Source organism: Micromys minutus (genome assembly GCF_963924665.1).
Source record: "Micromys minutus genome assembly, chromosome: 2".
Classification (NCBI taxonomy): domain Eukaryota; kingdom Metazoa; phylum Chordata; class Mammalia; order Rodentia; family Muridae; genus Micromys; species Micromys minutus.
In genome coordinates this window covers 50594562-50612888 of record NC_137971.1, presented here as the reverse complement: position 1 = coordinate 50612888, position 18327 = coordinate 50594562, and the positions used below count along the sequence as shown (strand labels likewise).

General features: G+C 38.4%; 1 protein-coding gene and 1 pseudogene across 2 annotated transcripts in view; one reads left to right on the top strand and one right to left on the bottom strand.

Moving 5' to 3' along the window:
- Positions 1 to 17568, top strand: part of ATL3 (atlastin GTPase 3) — a 42746-nt gene extending 25178 nt beyond the window's left edge. Inside the window, exons 9-13 of the mRNA XM_080912187.1 lie at positions 7399 to 7526; positions 8069 to 8125; positions 9001 to 9072; positions 10055 to 10486; positions 11872 to 17568. Coding sequence (XP_080768313.1) covers positions 7399 to 7526; positions 8069 to 8125; positions 9001 to 9072; positions 10055 to 10486; positions 11872 to 11958 — 776 coding nt within the window. The 3' untranslated portion in view covers positions 11959 to 17568. The remainder of the gene's footprint in view (positions 1 to 7398; positions 7527 to 8068; positions 8126 to 9000; positions 9073 to 10054; positions 10487 to 11871) is intronic.
- On the bottom strand, positions 3070 to 3527 carry LOC308417084 (large ribosomal subunit protein eL21-like; annotated as a pseudogene). Its single transcript has one exon. The product of its transcript is annotated as a large ribosomal subunit protein eL21-like (transcript).
- Positions 17569 to 18327: the final 759 nt, after the last annotated feature.

Sequence of the window (18327 nt, the reverse complement as noted above, 5' to 3'; positions counted from 1 at the left end):
ACATGTTGAGTTACCAGGGCAATTTGCCCTATAAAAATAGCCTCAGTAAATATGATGAAATATATAATTTTCATTTTTTTTGGTTGAGTTGATCTACGAAGAGTAAATATTTGTCTAAGTCCGTATGTACAGACATGAAGCTACAGAGATAACTCAGTAGTTAAGATGCTCTTGGTCTGTTCCCAACACCCACAGTAAATGGTTCACAACTATTTGTAACTGTAGTTTCAGGGAATATGACGGCCTTCCTGGGTACTGGCGTGAACATAATGCATTTATGTATATGCTGCCACACACGTACACATGAACTAAAATGGAAACTCAGCATTTTTTTAAGTTTATTCTGTGTGTATGAGTGTCTTGCTTGCTTGCATGAATATATAGCATTTGTATGTCTTGTGTCTGCAGAGCTCAGAAAAGTGTGCTGGATCCCCTGGGATTTGAGTTATTTATTGTGAGCTTCATGTAGATGCTGACAACTGACCCTGGATCCTCTGCAAGGCAACAAGTATGCCTAACTGTGGAGCCATTTTCTCTTTTTTCTTCAAAGATTTATTTTTTTATTTAATGTGTATGGTGTTTTGCCAGCTTATATGTCTGTGTATCACATATGTGCCTAGGCCAGAAAGAGGGTGTCTGATCCTCTGGAATTGGAGTTACAGGTATTTTTGAGCCATCATGTAGGTGCTGGAAATCAAACTGGAATTTTCTGGAAGAGCAGTGCTCTTAACTGCTGAGCCACTTACTACACCCCCTACTCCCATTAATGAATATTTTAAAAAGATTTACAGACCAGCTGGTCTAAGTGCCTCGAAACAAACCGTCTGTTTGACACTTGTGTGATGTGTTAGGTAATTGGCAGCTTTCCTAAAGGGGATACTGTGTGATCTTATTACTCAGTGATTGAGAGATTCAAGAGCAAGGCATGGGTTTGGTACAGATACCTGTTTAGGTAAATGGTGGAACTAGATCCTGTTACCTAAAAAACTGGGAGAGAATTTTTTAGAGTTAAGTAGGGAGTAAGTTAGGTGAATTCATTTGTGTGTGTTCATGTGTATGTGTGTGTGCATAATAATATATTTTCTTTCCTTCTTTTTTTTTTTTTTTTTTTTTTTGGGAGGAGTAGGATCTCTGTAGCCCAGGCTGGCTTCAAACTCATTTGATAGCCAAGGTAACTTTGAATTTATTTTCCTGCCTCTACTTCCTGATTGCTGGCATTAAGGTATTCCCCACTGTGCCTGGCTGATAGCTCTCTCAGGGTTATGACACTTAGCTTTAGCTGTGTTTTTACCAAATCTAAACTGTTGGATTTTTGCTTGTTTTGAGTTAAGGTATTGCTATTTAGCCATTGCTTACCTGGGAGTTGATATGTAGACCAGGCTGGCTTTGGATTTGGAGCAGTTGTCCTGTTTTCACTTTTTAAAGCTGGGATGGGTCAGTGACTTTTCATGTAATGCCCTTGACTCATGGGGAGCTCAGGTTACCAGGTATGCACATAGAAAAATGTCAGTTATTTCATCTCTTAAAGCATCTTGATCTTTCAAAGCCTTCTATTTTGAAACTCAGTTCATTTTATATTTTGTATTTAGAAAGTAGGCAGATTTTAAAGGTTTTGTGATTATGACCTGAAGGTGTATGTTATTGAGATGCATGTTGTTTGCATTTCTGTGGTTGCCTTTAGTGAGTCACTACAAGCTGGGTGGCTTAAGACACAATAGAGATTTATTTCTTTACAGTTCAGGAGGCCAGAAGTTTGAAGGAGTGGCTGGTTTCCTCCAGGGGCTCTGAGGAGAGCCTATCCCATGCCTCTCTCTCGGCCCCTGGGAAGTGATGGCAGTTCTTGGCATTCATTGGCTGTTTGTGTGTTGTCACATGGCTGTCTTCCTTGTATATTTTTCTTCCTATCAGCCCATCATTCTGGGTTTAAGACCTCCTCAGCTATTATAAACTTTCCTGTTTAGTGAATTAAATTTGTTGGGGCACCTTCCAAGTAAGGTTATATTTTAAGGTTAAGTTGAATGTGTGTTTGGGGAGGCAGCAATATTTACTCCACTGTCTGCACAGTTTGCTGATGGTTTAGTAACTAAATGGCAAGTATGTTGTTTTAGGGTAAGCAATTTTCAGTCTCATGACTAGGAATCATTTTCTTCCTTCATTCAAGATAGAATATGTATTTTTAAATTATTTTTTAGACAGAGCCTCACTATATATACTCTTAACTGGCCTCTGGAATTCACTATGCAGATCAGGCTGGCTGAGATGGCTGCCTCTGTTTCTGGAATGGCAGGATTAAAGGTATAAACCACCGTGACTAAGATAGAATTATAGAACACAATTATAGGGTTTAAGTCATGCTTTTTTTTTTTAATATGAAAAGGCAAGTCCAAAAAGGACTAGGGCTGTATAGCTCAGTTATAGAGGCTTCTCTAGCATATATGAAACTCTTAGTGTGATCTTCAGCATTGAACAAAAAGCAAAAAGCAATGAAACACCAAACTCAGATTCAAACCCAGACTTGAACCTTAATCTCCAAACTTCAAAACCCAAATTATTGAAAATTATGTAAACCATTACAACAATCAGAAAAACCACAAATATATTAGTATGTTACTGGTTTGGTGTTTTTTGTTTTGTTTTAGCTCTGGCTTTTGGTTTTTTTGTTTTTCAAGACAGCATTTACCTGTTTAACCCTGGGTGTTCTGGAACTCATTCTTTAGACCAGGCTGGTGTCAAATTCATGAGATCCATATACCTCTGCCTCCTGAATGTTGGGATTAAAGGTGTATGCTACTGCTACCTGATTATGTTATAGTTTTTATGTATAGTAATTTGGTAGTATCAATTTTAAGTGCTTTGTTCTTGGATCTAGTTTTCTGTTTTAGGAGTTTATTCCAAGGAACTGCCCAAATAAATGAATAAAAATTGTTCAAGTATATATATTTGGTATTCTATATTGTATTATATATAATACATATTTTATTATACACATATATTACTATATAATATAAATTATATAATATATATTTTTTTAACACTTTGTAGCCCGGGTCCTTTATTTCTCTTTGTACATTAGGCCATGAATTCATAGGGAATGGGCTCCAGCAGCTCAGGCTCTTTTCCTTTAGTCCTCACAAAGTGGGCGTCTCTGGGTGGCGCAGGCTGGCGCTTCAGCTGAACCCAGGTGCCCTTCTCCTTGGCTTCCCTTTTCTTCTGATCGTTCTCCTTCACCCGCTTCAGGAAGCTGTCTCTGCTCTTTGAGTGCTTGATGTGCTCAATTCACATTAATCCTCTTAGCCAGAGTCTTGCCCTTAACTTGCTTGTTTACAATGATGCCCACAGCATGCTGGGTGACACCGTGGTAACACTTATGGGGCATTCCTTTTTGAACAATGCCCATTCCCTTGATGTCTACAATATCACCTCTTGTAGATTCGCATGTATGTAGCCAAAGGAACAACTCCATGTTTCCTAAAAGGCCTAGAGAACATATAGCGAGTGCCTCTCCTCTTTCCCTTTGTGTTCGTCATGTTGGCGAGTTAACTGGAAGATGGCTGCCGCAGCCGACTATAATGTATTATATAAATATATTATATAAATTATATGATATATTATATAAATATATTATATAAACTATATGATATAATATATTATATAAATATATCATATAAATTATATAATAATATATAAATATAATAAGGGATAACTTCAAACCAAATGTGTACTTATGAGAATTAAACTTAAATCTTTAGCCAGGTGTGTGTGGTAATGCACACCTGTAGTCCCAGCACTAGGAAGGCAGAGGAGGGAGTATCAAACTTTAGGCTAGCCTGAGCTATATAGGGGATCCTTGTCTCAAAAATTAAAAATATAATTATTAAAAAGGATTAGGTAGGAGCTGGAGAGATGGCTCAGCTCTTAACCTCTGAGCCATCTCTCCAGTCCTCAAATAAATAAATCTTAAAAAAATAAAAAAATTAGGTAAATATTTGGATGTTTGTGTATGTATATACAGAGAAGTCGGGGTAAATTATTAAATGTTGAATAAAAATAAATTATGAAAATAGTTATTTAATGTCAGAAGATTGAAGAATAGCAAATGAAATCTGATAAAAAAATAAGCTGTATTGTTTGAGATATATATAGTCTTGCTTGTATAGTAGCTCTTTGCTAATCTCAAACTGGCTATCTACCACAGTCTAGCCTTGAACCTCTCTTCTCCTGTTTTGTTCATTCCAGTGCTAGGATTACAGATCAGTATCACCGTGCCTAGTTTACAAGTACTTGTAAAAATAAAAACACTTAAAAGCATACTTTTTTTAACCTCAATTAAAAAATGTATATATGTTTAAGGAGCTGTAGTATAGTTAGGTACTGTAAAACTTTTCATTCAACAGTGGCTTTTGTGCAGATGGCCCCAGAGATAATAGAGCTCATATGTGTCATAGATTGTACTTATGTACTAGACAGTGTTAGCCCAGTTAGGAACTTACCTGATGACAGTTCTTAGATTATCCCTGTTGCTAAGTTATACACGGCTCCACTTTTAGATTTATAGATGGATGTTTTTATAATTTTAGGGAAGGTTTTAAGGTTGAAGGTTTTATTTATTTATTTATTTATTTTATTATTTATGGGCGTGCTACTACTTGTTAGTCGAGGTCAGAGGACAGGTTTGTAGAGGTGATTCCCTTCTACACTTTAGTGGGATCCAGGTCAGTAGACTTGCTTAGCCAAGCCTCTTTTACCCACTGAGGCATATTGTACCTATTTCTTCTTGGAGCCAATGTCTTGCTGTGTTCTAGAACGGCTCTACTCATTATCATAGCCCATACTGACCTTGAACTCAGTCCTGCCTCAGCCTCTCAAGTGTTGGGATTTTCAGCATGTGCCTCCAGGCATGGCTTTATTGAGTTTCAGTGAAAAATAAATTCAAAGTTGAAAAAAGTAGATGACTTGTAAATATTTGGCTAGGATTAACTTGAGAGCCACACAGGTTTTTAAAAATATTGGAGACAGGGTCTTGATACACAAGACCTTAGAGCTCAAGCTGGCCTCTAAGTTTTTAGGTAACCTGAGATGGTCTCAGCCTCCCAAGTTCTGGTATTGTAGGTGTGTGTCACCATATCTGGCACCTCATGTGATTAGCTTTATTGTGATACACTTGTGATTAGAACTGTTGTGGGGATGACTCAGCAGGTAAAGGTTCCTGCTGCCATGCCTGATGATTACAGTTCAGTCTCTGGTCAAACATGAACTTAGTTTTGGTGTCATAGAAGCTGAGCTGAGCTGCTGTTACTTGCAGACAGGGGATCAATTGCTTTTTGAGACTTCATTTCCTTAGAAGCAGGATGCTGTGTCTGTCATCTTCATAAAGAAAACTTCACTGGAGTAGGGGTTGCTAAAGCAGTTGTTTAAGTGTTTCTTTTAACCAAACACCAGGGCTTACTTTTCTTTTATATCCCGAGATCCACTGTCATGAGACAGTTCTTTTATGATTTAAAAACTGTTATTTTGGAATAGCCTTGGTAGAGACCTGAGTAATCTGAGACCTGTAAATCTTAGCATCTGCATCCTGCTTGGGCCCTGTGTTTTGTAAATAGTCCTTTAGTGTGATGAAAATCGAAACCATTAAAAAAAGTTTTTAAAAGTAGATGATATATTCTCAAGCTAGGTGGTATGACTGCAGTGGCTCGTGCCTTTAATCCAGTACTTGGGAGGCAGAGACAAGGAGATCTCTGAGTTAGAGGGCATCCTAGTCTACAAAGAAATTCCAGGGCTGCACAGAGAAACCTTGTTTCGGAAAAACCAATGGCTCAGTGAATAAAGGCAGTTCCCACTAAGTCTAATGACCAGAGTTTAGTTCCTTAGACTCACATAGTAGAAATAGAGTGACTACCACAAGTTGTCCTCTGACTTCCACGCACACTCTGTCACACATGTACACACACATGCACAAATGCACATGTTTTTAAAAAAATTCCCAAAGGATTAAAAGGTATTCAATGAAATTCTATTTTCTGTAAGGTTTTATAGTTTAATGTGCATAAGCATACCGTAGAACAGTATAGTGTGCCTACCACTTTATACTTTTTTTCAGTATAGAAGATTCAGTTTAGAAAGATTTAAGACATAGTTGTTTAGATTTTTATTTTTTATTTTATGTGTATGGATGCTTTGTTTGCACATATGTCTATGCACCGAATGAGTATAGTGCCTGCAGAGACTAGAAGAGGGCGTTAGAGCCTCTGGAACTAGAGTTACAGACCACTGTGTGTCACCATGTAGGTTCTGAGACTCTAACCCTTCTCTTCTGGAAGGGTAGCCAGTGCTCTTAACTGCCGAGCCATCTCCAACTTAAAGTCTGAGATTAATAATAATTTGTCCTACCTTTTTATTTCTTAAAACTTAATAGGTTCATTTTTATATTATAATTAGGTTTATGGAGTGCTGAAGAGTTTTTCTATCTTGATATCGGCAAAATTTTATTTTCATTTGGCAGTTGGAAACTCATGAAGACACTAGAAAATTTGTACACATTATTTCTGTAATTTAGTTCTCCTGCATCTTCATAGTTGGATTTGTTTATTTGTACTTTTAAGAAAGGGCACCTCTAAAGTCCCCTGATTCTGCTTTGAGAGCCTGTGCAAACTGCAGAGTACATCACTTTCCTGACATAATGGTCTTTTTATCGTAGGTGGCTTGGCAGCCACTGAGAAGATACTTAGCAAATAGCAGGAGGTGCAAATGCTTCTACTTCTTCAAGTATTATTATCATTTTCTTTTCTTTTGGAGACAGAATGAACGCACATTCACCAAGTAGTCCAGGCTGACCTTGAGCTCCTTGAGCCTCTGTCAGGTCCTCCTGCTGGGATTATGAGTGTGAATCAGTGCCAGGCAAGAGCTTTTGCTTTTAAGACAAAATCTTAGCAAAAATGAGGCAAATGAATGAGTAGTGGCTTCCTGTTTGTTTTAAGGGACAGTGTATGGTTGTAGCAAAGGTGCGGTACAAGTGAAGAGGTTATTTTGTTTCTGAATGCATTCTTTAATTCTTTAAAAGTGGTACTGACTTGGGAGGCAAAAGTAGGAGGATTGCAGATTTGAAACCAGCCCTTGGTAAGTAGTCAGGGCTCCGTCCCTAAAGCCAAGCCAGGCTCAACTATGTACTTTCTCTAAAAGCAAAGGAATAAACCAAGGTAAGGACATTCTGGATATTCTGCTCTGAACTGGAAAGGACTTAAATGTGACAGGAAGAAAGGTCACAAATATAAGTGCATTAGGACAGACGTCTTCAGCAGCCCGACCACAACCAGAAGACGGCAAGCACAGTCTTATCTTTCTGTTGGAGGGTTTTGTGCTCACTTTGGCTTCTTGTGTCTTTCTTTATGATCCTGTCTATAGATATTGCTAGTGAATTCAAAGAGCAGTTACAGGCTCTAATACCATACGTACTAAACCCATCTAAATTAATGGAGAAGGAGATCAATGGTTCAAAAGTTACCTGTCGAGGACTGTTGGAATATTTTAAGGTAAATATGATCTTAATTCTAATTTGCTTTTTGTAAAATTGATTTTAATATTAGTAATTTTCTGGGGGAGATGGTCAGAGGCATTTTATGATGCTAGTGTCCTTACAGAAGCGGGCCACTGGATGGCAGTATGGGCATAAGAACCAAATGATGTTCTTTGCACTCTCTTAGAGTAGTCATTACTGTCTCTTCAAGGAAGATGATGTGGACAGGAGGTGGTTAGGAGGTTGCTGTGAGTAGGAGACACATAAATGGGACGCAACTATCTCCAGGTGGATGGTCTCTACCCACAGACAGTGGTGAGGCCATTGTGCATGGGAGCCTGAGTGGATACCTGGCCTTGGTAGGCTTGTGCTGCTTGAGAATATTTGTAGATAACTAAAAATGCTAACATGCATTCAGAGGTGTGTTGTGCTTCTGCTAATTCTTGGTTGTTGATCTAGGATTTTAGGAAAATGCATTTGTGTGATCTCACTATTTTAAAATATGAGCAAAATATTTTAGAGTTATATTTTTGTGATAGTTTCTGTTTATACTTTAAGGCATATATTAAAATTTACCAAGGAGAAGATCTGCCTCACCCGAAATCCATGCTTCAGGTAATAAAGTCTTTGGTATTCTAAGTGACATTTTTCAATTGCTGGAGTTGACCCAAATATGATAGAGTTGAGTCCTAAAGAAGAGAGCGAGGCCACTCTCCTTTTCTTTAATAGCCTTACTTGACCATTAAGAGCACATTTCATAGCAAGTGTATGTACCTGTGCTGTGTCTGTGTTCTTTATAGTCAATACAGTTGGGATGGCTCTCCTTGTATGACACACTGGGAAGCACCCTTAGTTATATCCAGCTGAGAAGATACTCTGCTCATGTGTTTAAAACAGCTTTCACTTTTATATGCTGAATATGTGGGTATTTCTTTTAAATACTGTTTTCTTTAGTAGCATTTTAGTAGTATTTTCACAAAATTGTTGGACCTTGTGACTTGTAGTATAATGAAAAACTTCTTCCCCCTCCTCTTCTTCCTCTCCTCCTCCTACCTTCTTCTTCTTCTCTTTCTCCTCTACCTTCTACCTTCCTCCTCTTCTTCTTCCTCTTTTTTTTTTTTTTTTTTTTTTTTTTTTTGAGGCACTGGGATTGAACCCAGGTGTCTTACACCTTCTTGGTTAGATAAGCGCTCTGCCACTGATCTTTCATCTCCAGCCCAAAGTATGTACCTGTTAAGTTTAAAATTGAAGTAAAGGAAATTATATTTTCTTGAACTTTAGAGGTTTGGTTTATGCTAAAGATTCTTAAGTGTCAGAATAGATGTTTTGGCACAAAAATTGGCGAAAGTATGTATTTTATAAGTTTAATTATATGGAAATATAAAAAATAATAGGAGGCCAATAAAAAATGGGAATAGCAAGAAAGATATTTTTACTTTGTTTCTTGGAAAATGTTACAAGAAGTATTTAACACTTTTCTTTCTTAAAAGGCCACTGCTGAAGCCAACAATTTGGCAGCTGCAGCCTCTGCCAAAGATATTTATTACAACAACATGGAAGAGGTATGTGGGTAACACCTTGTTCTGAAGTGTCATTTCCTGAGCATTGCTGCTGAATTCAAAGGCCCAAACTTGATTCTCCTCAATGAATGCTTTTGGTTTGTTCATTAGAGACAGGGTTTTATGTAATAGGCTGGCCTGAGAACCCCTGTTAGGGAGGGTGTCTAATTGCACTGTTCACCAATGCTGTGGCACAGGAATGTGCTTTAAAAGCATGTTCTTACCGGTTAATCGTTGTGTATGTATGCCACATAGACGAGGGTGTCTTTCAGGTTACCCTAGTCAGTGCGATGTCCTAATTATTACTTTTAAGTCTAATTTTCTTTTCTTTTGAAACATGTAATTGGTATCTTCTAGTTATATTTATTTGTGTGTATATCTCTGTACCTGTAGGTACCTGAGTACTCTAGAGTCAGACATTAGATCTCTTGGAGCCCTAGTTATAGCAGGTTTTGAGCTTCATGATATGGGTGCTGGGAACTGAGCTCTGGTCCTGCAAGAGCAGCAAGTGTTCTTAGTTACTAAGCCATCTCTCCAGCCTTCCAGGGTCTGGTTATTAACCATTTGTAATTAATTTTTGTATGTTTATACAATGTCTGGCTAATATGTCTGGCTTTGGCCTTGGATGTTTGTGTTTTCTGACTTCTCATTTAAGCAGAAGCTCATGTAGCTTAGGTGGGCCTCAAACCTTTCATGTAGCTGAGGATGATTTTGAATTTTATGTAACTACTTGTGGAGGGTTGGGATTACACATGTGTACCACCATACTGATTATATGATACTAGGATTAAACTGAGGGCTCTGTGAATATAAGGCAAATACTTTAACATATAGGTTATATCCTAGTCTCCCTTGAATATTTTCTGAAGTTAATTTCTAAGCTTTTTTTCTAAACTCTTAAGATCATTCTAATCTTTACTGTGTCTTTTTACTTATTTTATTTGGCATATACAAGAATTTTAAGCATGTGTTTTGTTATTTTTAGATTTGTGGGGGAGAGAAACCTTATTTGTCTCCAGACATTTTAGAAGAAAAGCACCAAGAATTCAAACAACTTGCTCTGGACCACTTTAAGAAGACCAAAAAGATGGGTGGGAAGGATTTCAGCCTCCGTTACCAGCAGGAGCTAGAGGAGGAAATCAAAGAACTGTATGAGAACTTCTGCAAGCACAATGGCAGCAAGAATGTCTTCAGCACCTTCCGAACCCCTGCAGTTCTGTTCACAGGCATAGCAGCATTGTACATAGCCTCGGGCCTCACTGGCTTCATCGGGCTTGAGGTTGTGGCCCAGCTGTTCAACTGTATGGTTGGACTGCTGTTAATAGCACTCCTTACCTGGGGGTACATCAGATATTCCGGGCAGTATCGTGAACTGGGTGGAGCTATTGACTCCGGTGCAGCATACGTGTTAGAGCAGGTAAGCGGTGCTGGCTGAGGCTGTGGATCTGTGATGATCAAGCTGTACTTAAATTTGGAAGACATTCATAGTGAAAAAGGGGGTAAGCTCATTTTCTGATGGGCTTTATGTTTTATTCCTTTTTAGTATATTGATATTTAATCTTGATGTCTTGTTTTAATGCCTGAAAATGGCCCTTTAATACAAAAAGGGATCTTTGATCTACTGTTTGTCCTGGGTCAGTTTTATTTTTAATGTGTATGAATGCTTTGTCTGCATATATGTCTGTACACAATTTGTATAGAATGCCTGCAGAAACAAGAAGAGGTGGATCCCCTGGACCTGGAGTTACATATGATTGTGAGCATGGGGCAGCTCTAATGATGTGCTCCTCAGATCCAGTTCCTGTATGATTCTCCCATCCTCTGATGAATTTGCTTCACTGAAAAAATAGGAACTTAACACTGTTGCATTATTCATTAAATTTTTATGTATATAATTTTAATTAATTCTTTGGTTAACATACAAAATAATGGGTTTGTTTATGGCATTTTCATACATACCTTCATTTATATCTTCAAAAAGCGATTTTTTTTTTTTGAGATTGTCATGACCTCTAGGGCTTTTTATTTTTAAATTTGTTACTATTGTGTGTGTTGGGTTGTGTATGATATGTCAGTGTGGATGTGTGGACCCAGGCCACAGGATATGGAGGTCCCAGAATCAGAAACTATAGAATCAGTTTTCTCTATTCACCTTTAGGTGAGTTCTGGGAATTGACTTATGTCATTAGGGTTGAGCAGCATTGTTTACTCTATGAGCCATCTTGCTAGCCCATGTTTGTTTGTTTGTTTGAGATAGAGTCTCATGTTACCCAGGCTGGTTTCAGACTTCATATGTAGAAGAGGATGAACTTGAACTCTGGAACTCCAGATTCTACTGTCTAAATAGCTTTTAAGTGCTACAAATTCTGTGGGTATAGGTACACACTAGCTGCTAGACCTGGGTGAGCGATAGTTTTCATATTTTTTTTTTTTTTTTTTGAGATAAGATCTTTTTGTGGTCTAGGCTGACCTGGGACTTACTGTGTAGTACATTCATAATCTTTCTACCTTAGCCTCCTGAATGCTGAGATTGTAGGTATATACCACTACACTGGTCATTTTGCATGTTTTTAGGACTAGTTTGTTTCTTTTTCTGTAACATGAATAGATTAGTTAGGTCAATAGTAGGAAGCTAGAAGAACAGATGCTACGCTGACACTTAGGAGTCAGCTATGGCATCATGGTGTCTTTTCAGCATGCTGATGATGAGGAAAGATATTTGGAAGTTATCTCACAGGACTTAGTTTTTTATACTGTATTATAATTTATTAACTAATATATTGACTAAATGGACTTTTGCAGGCTTCTTCTCATATTGGTAATTCTACTCAGGCTGCAGTAAGGGATGCTGTTGTTGGGAGACCACCTGCTGATAAAAAATCTCAATAGCTTCTTAATGGGATGATCCATCAAGAGCCCAGTCAGCTTCTGGATTTCTGCTAATGCCATCATGGGTTCAATTCCAGAGGAATGGCAGATCTGAGAGCATCCTGGAAGACCTGAGATGGCACTGTAATACATGAACTGACCTCTGCTGTGCTTTCCGACTCCACGTGTCTTGGAAGCAGTTCTTTTTCTTGCTGTTCTGAACTCAAGGCTACTCTTTAGTCTCTGCTTTTTGCACTTTAAGGGATGGGGGTGGGGACTAAAAGGAAAACAGAAATGCAGCTTTTAAGTCTTTGCCACACAGTGCCTTTTAAGACCAGTACATTCCTCTGCAGCCATGGAGGCTACAGAATGGAGGACAACCTCGGGAAATGTGGTTTTGGATCAATTTCTCTTTTGGATTTTGGATTTTGGTTCTTTTGTACCTTTGAAGATTTGTCTTTTAAAAAGTTTGCACAACTTGAAAAAGTCTGAGAACGAAAGGCCCACTGAAATGTTACTTATTATTCTTAAAAAATTTCCCCTAGTACTGGTGACTGAACCTATTGCCTGAATATGCTAAGCAGTTGCTCTACCCTCAGCCCGCTTGACTATGCAGACTCAGGTCTTGAAGTTACTCTGTTCCCAGGTGGCCGTGAGCTTTCCATTGTCCTCCCTAACTTCTTGAGTAGTTGAATACAGACTTGTGGTACCATCCTTGCTTCAAAAGCCTTTTTTTTTTTTTTTTTTTTTTAATATATATAAATTCTCTTTACTATGCAGCATGAAAGAAGTTAAATCACCTAATACTTTATTTCAGATTGTAAGGTCTTATACCAAGTAGGATGGCAGTTTTGTTGAACTTGTAGCTTCTTTGTAGAAAAGAGGCAAACTATCCTTAAAAAGCCAGTGGTTCATAATTAAAGGAATGAGCTAGATACTTCATGGTAAAATTGTAGTTTGAATGAACCATGTGACCTCTGATAAATCACCTTGAATTTGTGTCTCGGTGAGATTCACTGTACATTTATGTTAGTCACAAAAATAGTCATTTTCAACAGAAATATTACTCCTTTTAATTAATGTTCACTTTCATTTTGCCTAGCAGTAATACCAAATGACCTGATTTGAAGTTTACCCAAACTCTGTGTGTGTGTGTGTGTGTGTGTGTGTGTGATGGTGTTGCCTGTCATAGAACAGAATAGCCTTGAACTCATAGATACTCGTGCCTCTGTGTACCGTTGTGCCTGGCTCCAAACTGCTTTTTATTCTATATGCTATCTAAAGTTCATGATATCAAAGCTGGACTGTTAATTTTATTTAGTAAACTCCCCTCCCCATTGAAGATGGAAGTGTACTCAGTCTAGCCAAACTATTTAAAATACCTCTTTAGCCAGGTGCCATTAGCACGCACCTTTAGTGCCAGCACTTGGGAGGCAGAGGCAGGTAAATCATCTCTGTAAGTTTGAGGCCAGCCTAGTCTACAGAGTAAATTCCAGGATGGCCAGAGTTACACAGAGAAACTGTCTCAACAAAAAACAAAACAAAACAAAACAAATTCCCCTTTTGATTCTTCTTTTGGTTAGACTAGCAGTTTAAAAATAGTTGGCTTTAGGAAGGACAATTGCTCAGACTCTAAAATTTATTTTTTTACATTTACTTTAATTATGTGATAAAATTTTATCTATGGCTTGTAATAGTGAATTATTGTGGACTTAAACCTTCTTAAAACATACCTGAAGGTTTAGAAACCTTAATTTTTGAGATGATTTGAATTTTGTTTTGGGAAAGAGATAGAGTTTTGGCAAAACCTAGTGTAAATTTTATGTACACGAAGTATGAATGGAAGGTAGGAGAAAAGGAAGTCTTGCATTTAATTTTATCACAACTTTATTTTCAATAACAGTTTTCCAGTTAAACATTTAACAAATTCTGAATTTTTTAAAAAAATATTTATTTACGTATATGAGTACACCTTTCTTCAGACACACCAGAAGAGGGCATCAGATCTCATTACAGATGGTTGTGAGCCATCATGTGGTTGCTGGGAATTGAACTCAGAACCTCTGGAAGAGCAGTCAGTGCTCTTAACCACTGAGCCATCTCTCCAGCCCCCAACAAATTCTGAATTAAAACATTAAGCATTTTACATATTTTCATACCATCTTATCCTGAAAATGTTAGTAATTTTTCCTTTTGCTGTGACATTTAGGAGCAATTCCCACTTCTTTTAAACGTCATTGCTCATGAGTGATGGCTGACTGTAAGGGGCTGGAAGCTCACTCCTGGTGTAGTGCAGTTTTCAGGTGATGTCCCGTATCTGGAAACTTGTACTGAGCTCCTGGTACTGAGATAAGGTCAGAGAGGGGTTTGGGGACAGGGTTTTGTTGTGTAGTCTAGGTTGGCCTTTAGCTCTGTAGTTGAGACTGGCTTTGAATTTTAGGTTCTGCTGTCTCAGACTTGCCAAGTGCTGAGTCTGTAGGTGTGTGTCCCCGTGCTCACCTCTGGCCCTACCCCTAATGGTGAGGAAGGTGATGTGGGAAACTTTGCCATTGCTTCAGTATTACATCTGTGTGTGTGTGTGTGTGTGTGTGTGTGTGTGTGTGTTGAAAGAGAGTGTTTCATTAATTAACTTACTCTGCTCCTGGAACATGTTTATAAAGTTTTCTTTGAGGGTTATTAGAAGTTCTCCTTAGCCTGTTTTCTAACTATAAATAGTTGGTTTTCTATCACAGTTTTCAACACAAAATGCCTTTTTATGACTGGCTGGAAATAGTTCTGAGGAGATTCATAACTGGTTGAAGGAGTATAACACCTCTAGCCTTTTCTTTGTGGCTCAGGGACGTGGAGGAGTCAGCCAGTGTCCCTATAGGTGTTCTGTGCAGTCCTGTCACTATGTATAGCACATTTATATGATCATAATGGAGATTTCAAAACATTAAAAATAACTCACTCTAGGAAAAGCTAATTGTTGCTGTGATATTCTTGTTTTTGTCTGTGAGGGCTGGGGAAGCACTCACAGGACTGTGTATGCCAGGAGTTCGCTCTCTCCACCAGGTTTGCCTCTTATTATCAAATGGGTAAAATCACAGCTTTGATTCTTTCACTGAGAAGTCTCTCATGATTAGTACTTGCTGATAAATTTTGAGTATCCCTTTTGAAGAGTACCAAAAATCTGTCTCATAGATGCTTGTGACTTATTTCTGTCCGTCTTCCCTCCCTCTACCCCCTTCTCTTTTTCTTTTTGTGTGCAGCCCCAGCCAGAGGTTTATGTTCAATACCTGTTGTGTATCCTAGGTCAGGCCTTATTTTTTATTTACTTCTGCTCTCATTAGGATAAACAAGCTATATATATGTACATACACACACATATATACATATATATACATACATATATTTGTAGTTTCTTTAGTAGGTCATACACAATGGTTGGTACCTGGATAGGAATGAGACAAAAATTCAGTAGGTTAATATAAGCCCAAGCAACCCCCCCCATCAAAAAGACTCATTTTGTTTGTGTAGGTTTTTTGGAGAGTATGATTTTATTTTATTTTTTTTAATCAGGTGGCCAACATCTCTGTATTTTGCTACCTAGAAAATGAAGCCTTTTTTTTTTTTTTTTTTTTTTTGGTCAGGAGTGAGGCCATAAGCAAGCCTCATTTAGCAAAGTGTTCCTGTCACACGTGGCCTGTTGTAGTGGCTACAGTTGTTTTCATCAGCAGTTATACTGTAGCTCCATCTTCTCCATCTTGGACACTGGCTCTCTTCTACCTTTTCATGCTTTAGACTAATCTATAGGATATATCAAAAGAAAATGAGACTGCTTCGTAGCTACGGATTGCTGAAGTGCTTTTGTGTTGTGGCCCTGGGATCATTTATAAACATGGCGGTGGGGTGTGGGGATGAATGACTGAGAATGAACTGGTTTATGCAATGGGAGTACCCAGCGGGAAGTGCACTTCAGCATCTCCAGCAGTTTCACCTGAGGTCTGCTGCCAGATCTGCTCCCCCAGAGTTTACTATGTTTAAGGGTATTGTCATTCAGACGATTATCTAAGCTTTTAAAAGCTGTCATAGTGCCTTCTCTTAACGCTGTCTTCATACACTAACAGGTAATTGGGATTTTTTTTTTCTTTAATTTTATAGTGTCCTTTCTTACACTCTGGAAAAGCCCAATTGTGCACTGTGACTTGAATCCCTACATCTTTTGTTGTTTTATTTTGAGAAAGGGTCTCAGTGTGTAAACCTAGCTGTTCTGGAACTCGCTGTAAACCAGGCTGGCCTTAAACTCACAGAGATTGACTTGTCCCAGCAAATCCTGAAATCTTTTATACACAGAAAACCTAACATATTAATACATAATGAACAAAAAAGATGGAATCACAAGTATGAAAGTCGTCTCCTATGTACCTACAGCAGGAACCAGAAAACTTACTTACAGGAAAGAATTTCAGGTGCCAGAGCTGAAGTTCAGTGTTCTGACAAAGGGATGGTCACATTGATGCCCAAACCTTATAGTTCGGTGATCAAAGTTGTTATGAATGTAAGCCTTACAGGAGTTAAATCTTGAACATACACAGTTCTCAGTTTTGTCTTGAAATAATTTGTTATACTTTCTGCTAGGCCATTGCCTGTGAATGGCTTTAAAACTATAATTTTAAAAGCACAATGGGACTCGATGATGCTGTTTCTGTTTTACTTTTGGGTTGTACACTTACTGGATTAAAGATCACACCACCATGTCATCTGTGTTTGTTTTTACTGTTCTTTCTTGTGGAAGAACCTATAGAACAGAGTGGGGCTTGGCCAGGGGAGTTGGTGACCTGGTCAGAGATGAGACAGTGGCAAGGTAGCTCACATTGCCCTCCACAGTGACATTGAGCCTGATTAGCAGGGAGCTGGTAAGGCTGTTGTCCAATGGCTTAAAAGCAGTGTGAATAGTCAGGAAAGTTGTGGTATCTTCCAACTTTAGTCTCACACAGTGGGAGGATAGGGAGAGCTGTGCTGAAATATTTCCTTTCCACAGGTGACCTGGGAGGCAATGGGGAAGTGGCCCCAAGTTTCTCCAATCCTGAGAAAGGTTTGTGGTGGGGTTTTTTTGTTTGTTTGTTTTTAAAAGAGTTTCACTATGCAGCCTTGTCACTCACTATTGGCTGGCTTTGAACTCCTAGTAATCACCAGCTTCTGCCTAGAGCACTGGCATTGGAGGAGTTTGCCACTACACTGGGCTCTTTTTTCTTTGTCGAAACATGGTCATGGTGCATGATGAACAATGCCTTGGGGAACTGTGAAAGAGTCTCCAGTAAAAAAGGCAGAGAGCCATTTACCTCAAGTGGTTTTGTTCCCTCAATTGTTTACAAATGTGATTTTGTACCTCCTGTGACAAAAAATTGCAATCAACTTGTAAGACATGTTTCATTTTGGATGTTGGAAGATAGCTGTAGAACCCAGTCTGGTGAAAGGATATGCTGTCCTCAGTGTGTCCTGAATCTGGAGATGGCCTTCTGCCTTGCTTTAGTGCTTTTCCAGATATAATCTATAGTGCTCGCCAGGCAATTGTATTAGTATTATTCTGTCTTGAGAAAAGTTTAAATTGGTCTGTTCTGGGAAAGGGCTGCTCTGTTAATATTTAGTATGTGCTTATTGGCGTTTATTTACATTTTTCTGAACTCAACCTTCTTTGGATCATTGCTTTTTTTTTTGTTTGTTTCATTTGTGTATATAATGCACTGAAACGAAAGTAAAGTCTGCAGCATTAAATTGTAGTCCTCATTCTTTAAAGTCCTCAAATCCTAGCTCTCAGACAGATCTACATAGGTCGATGAAAGTCAACAGTTGCTCAGCTTGTCCCCTCACTATCTGATAATACACTTGATTCTGCTTCCACCTGTCTTGTCTGAGATTATAGGACTAAGTTGTGCCACATCCAGTTCATGTGGTGCTGGAAATGGAAACAAGCGAACTCATAACAGGGCAAGACAGTACAGAGCTTCCTCCATTTTATATTATTGCTGAGGCTATTTTTATAGGTTTAGCTAGATTTTGATCTTGATGGAAAATCTGTGGAAAATAACCCAACTCTAATCTAAGAACCCCAACTAACTTAGCTTCTGTTAAATGACATGCTTGTGTGCTGCCCACCAACTAACTGCTTATCTTAGCTTCTGTTATACTGTCTGTTTGTGCAAAACATCCCTGTGTAGCTGCTGAGGGACATACCTGGATGTGGGTTTTGCTTTTAAAAGCCCCTTGCTCTAAATGCCTGGGGCTACACTTGTGTTCCAAATATGTGAATAGTCCCTACCAACTAAAATAATGATTTTCAGTTGTATAATTGTTACAGCTTAGATGAGAAAGGTTTCCTGGCAGTTTGGAACCAAGGATTACAGGAAA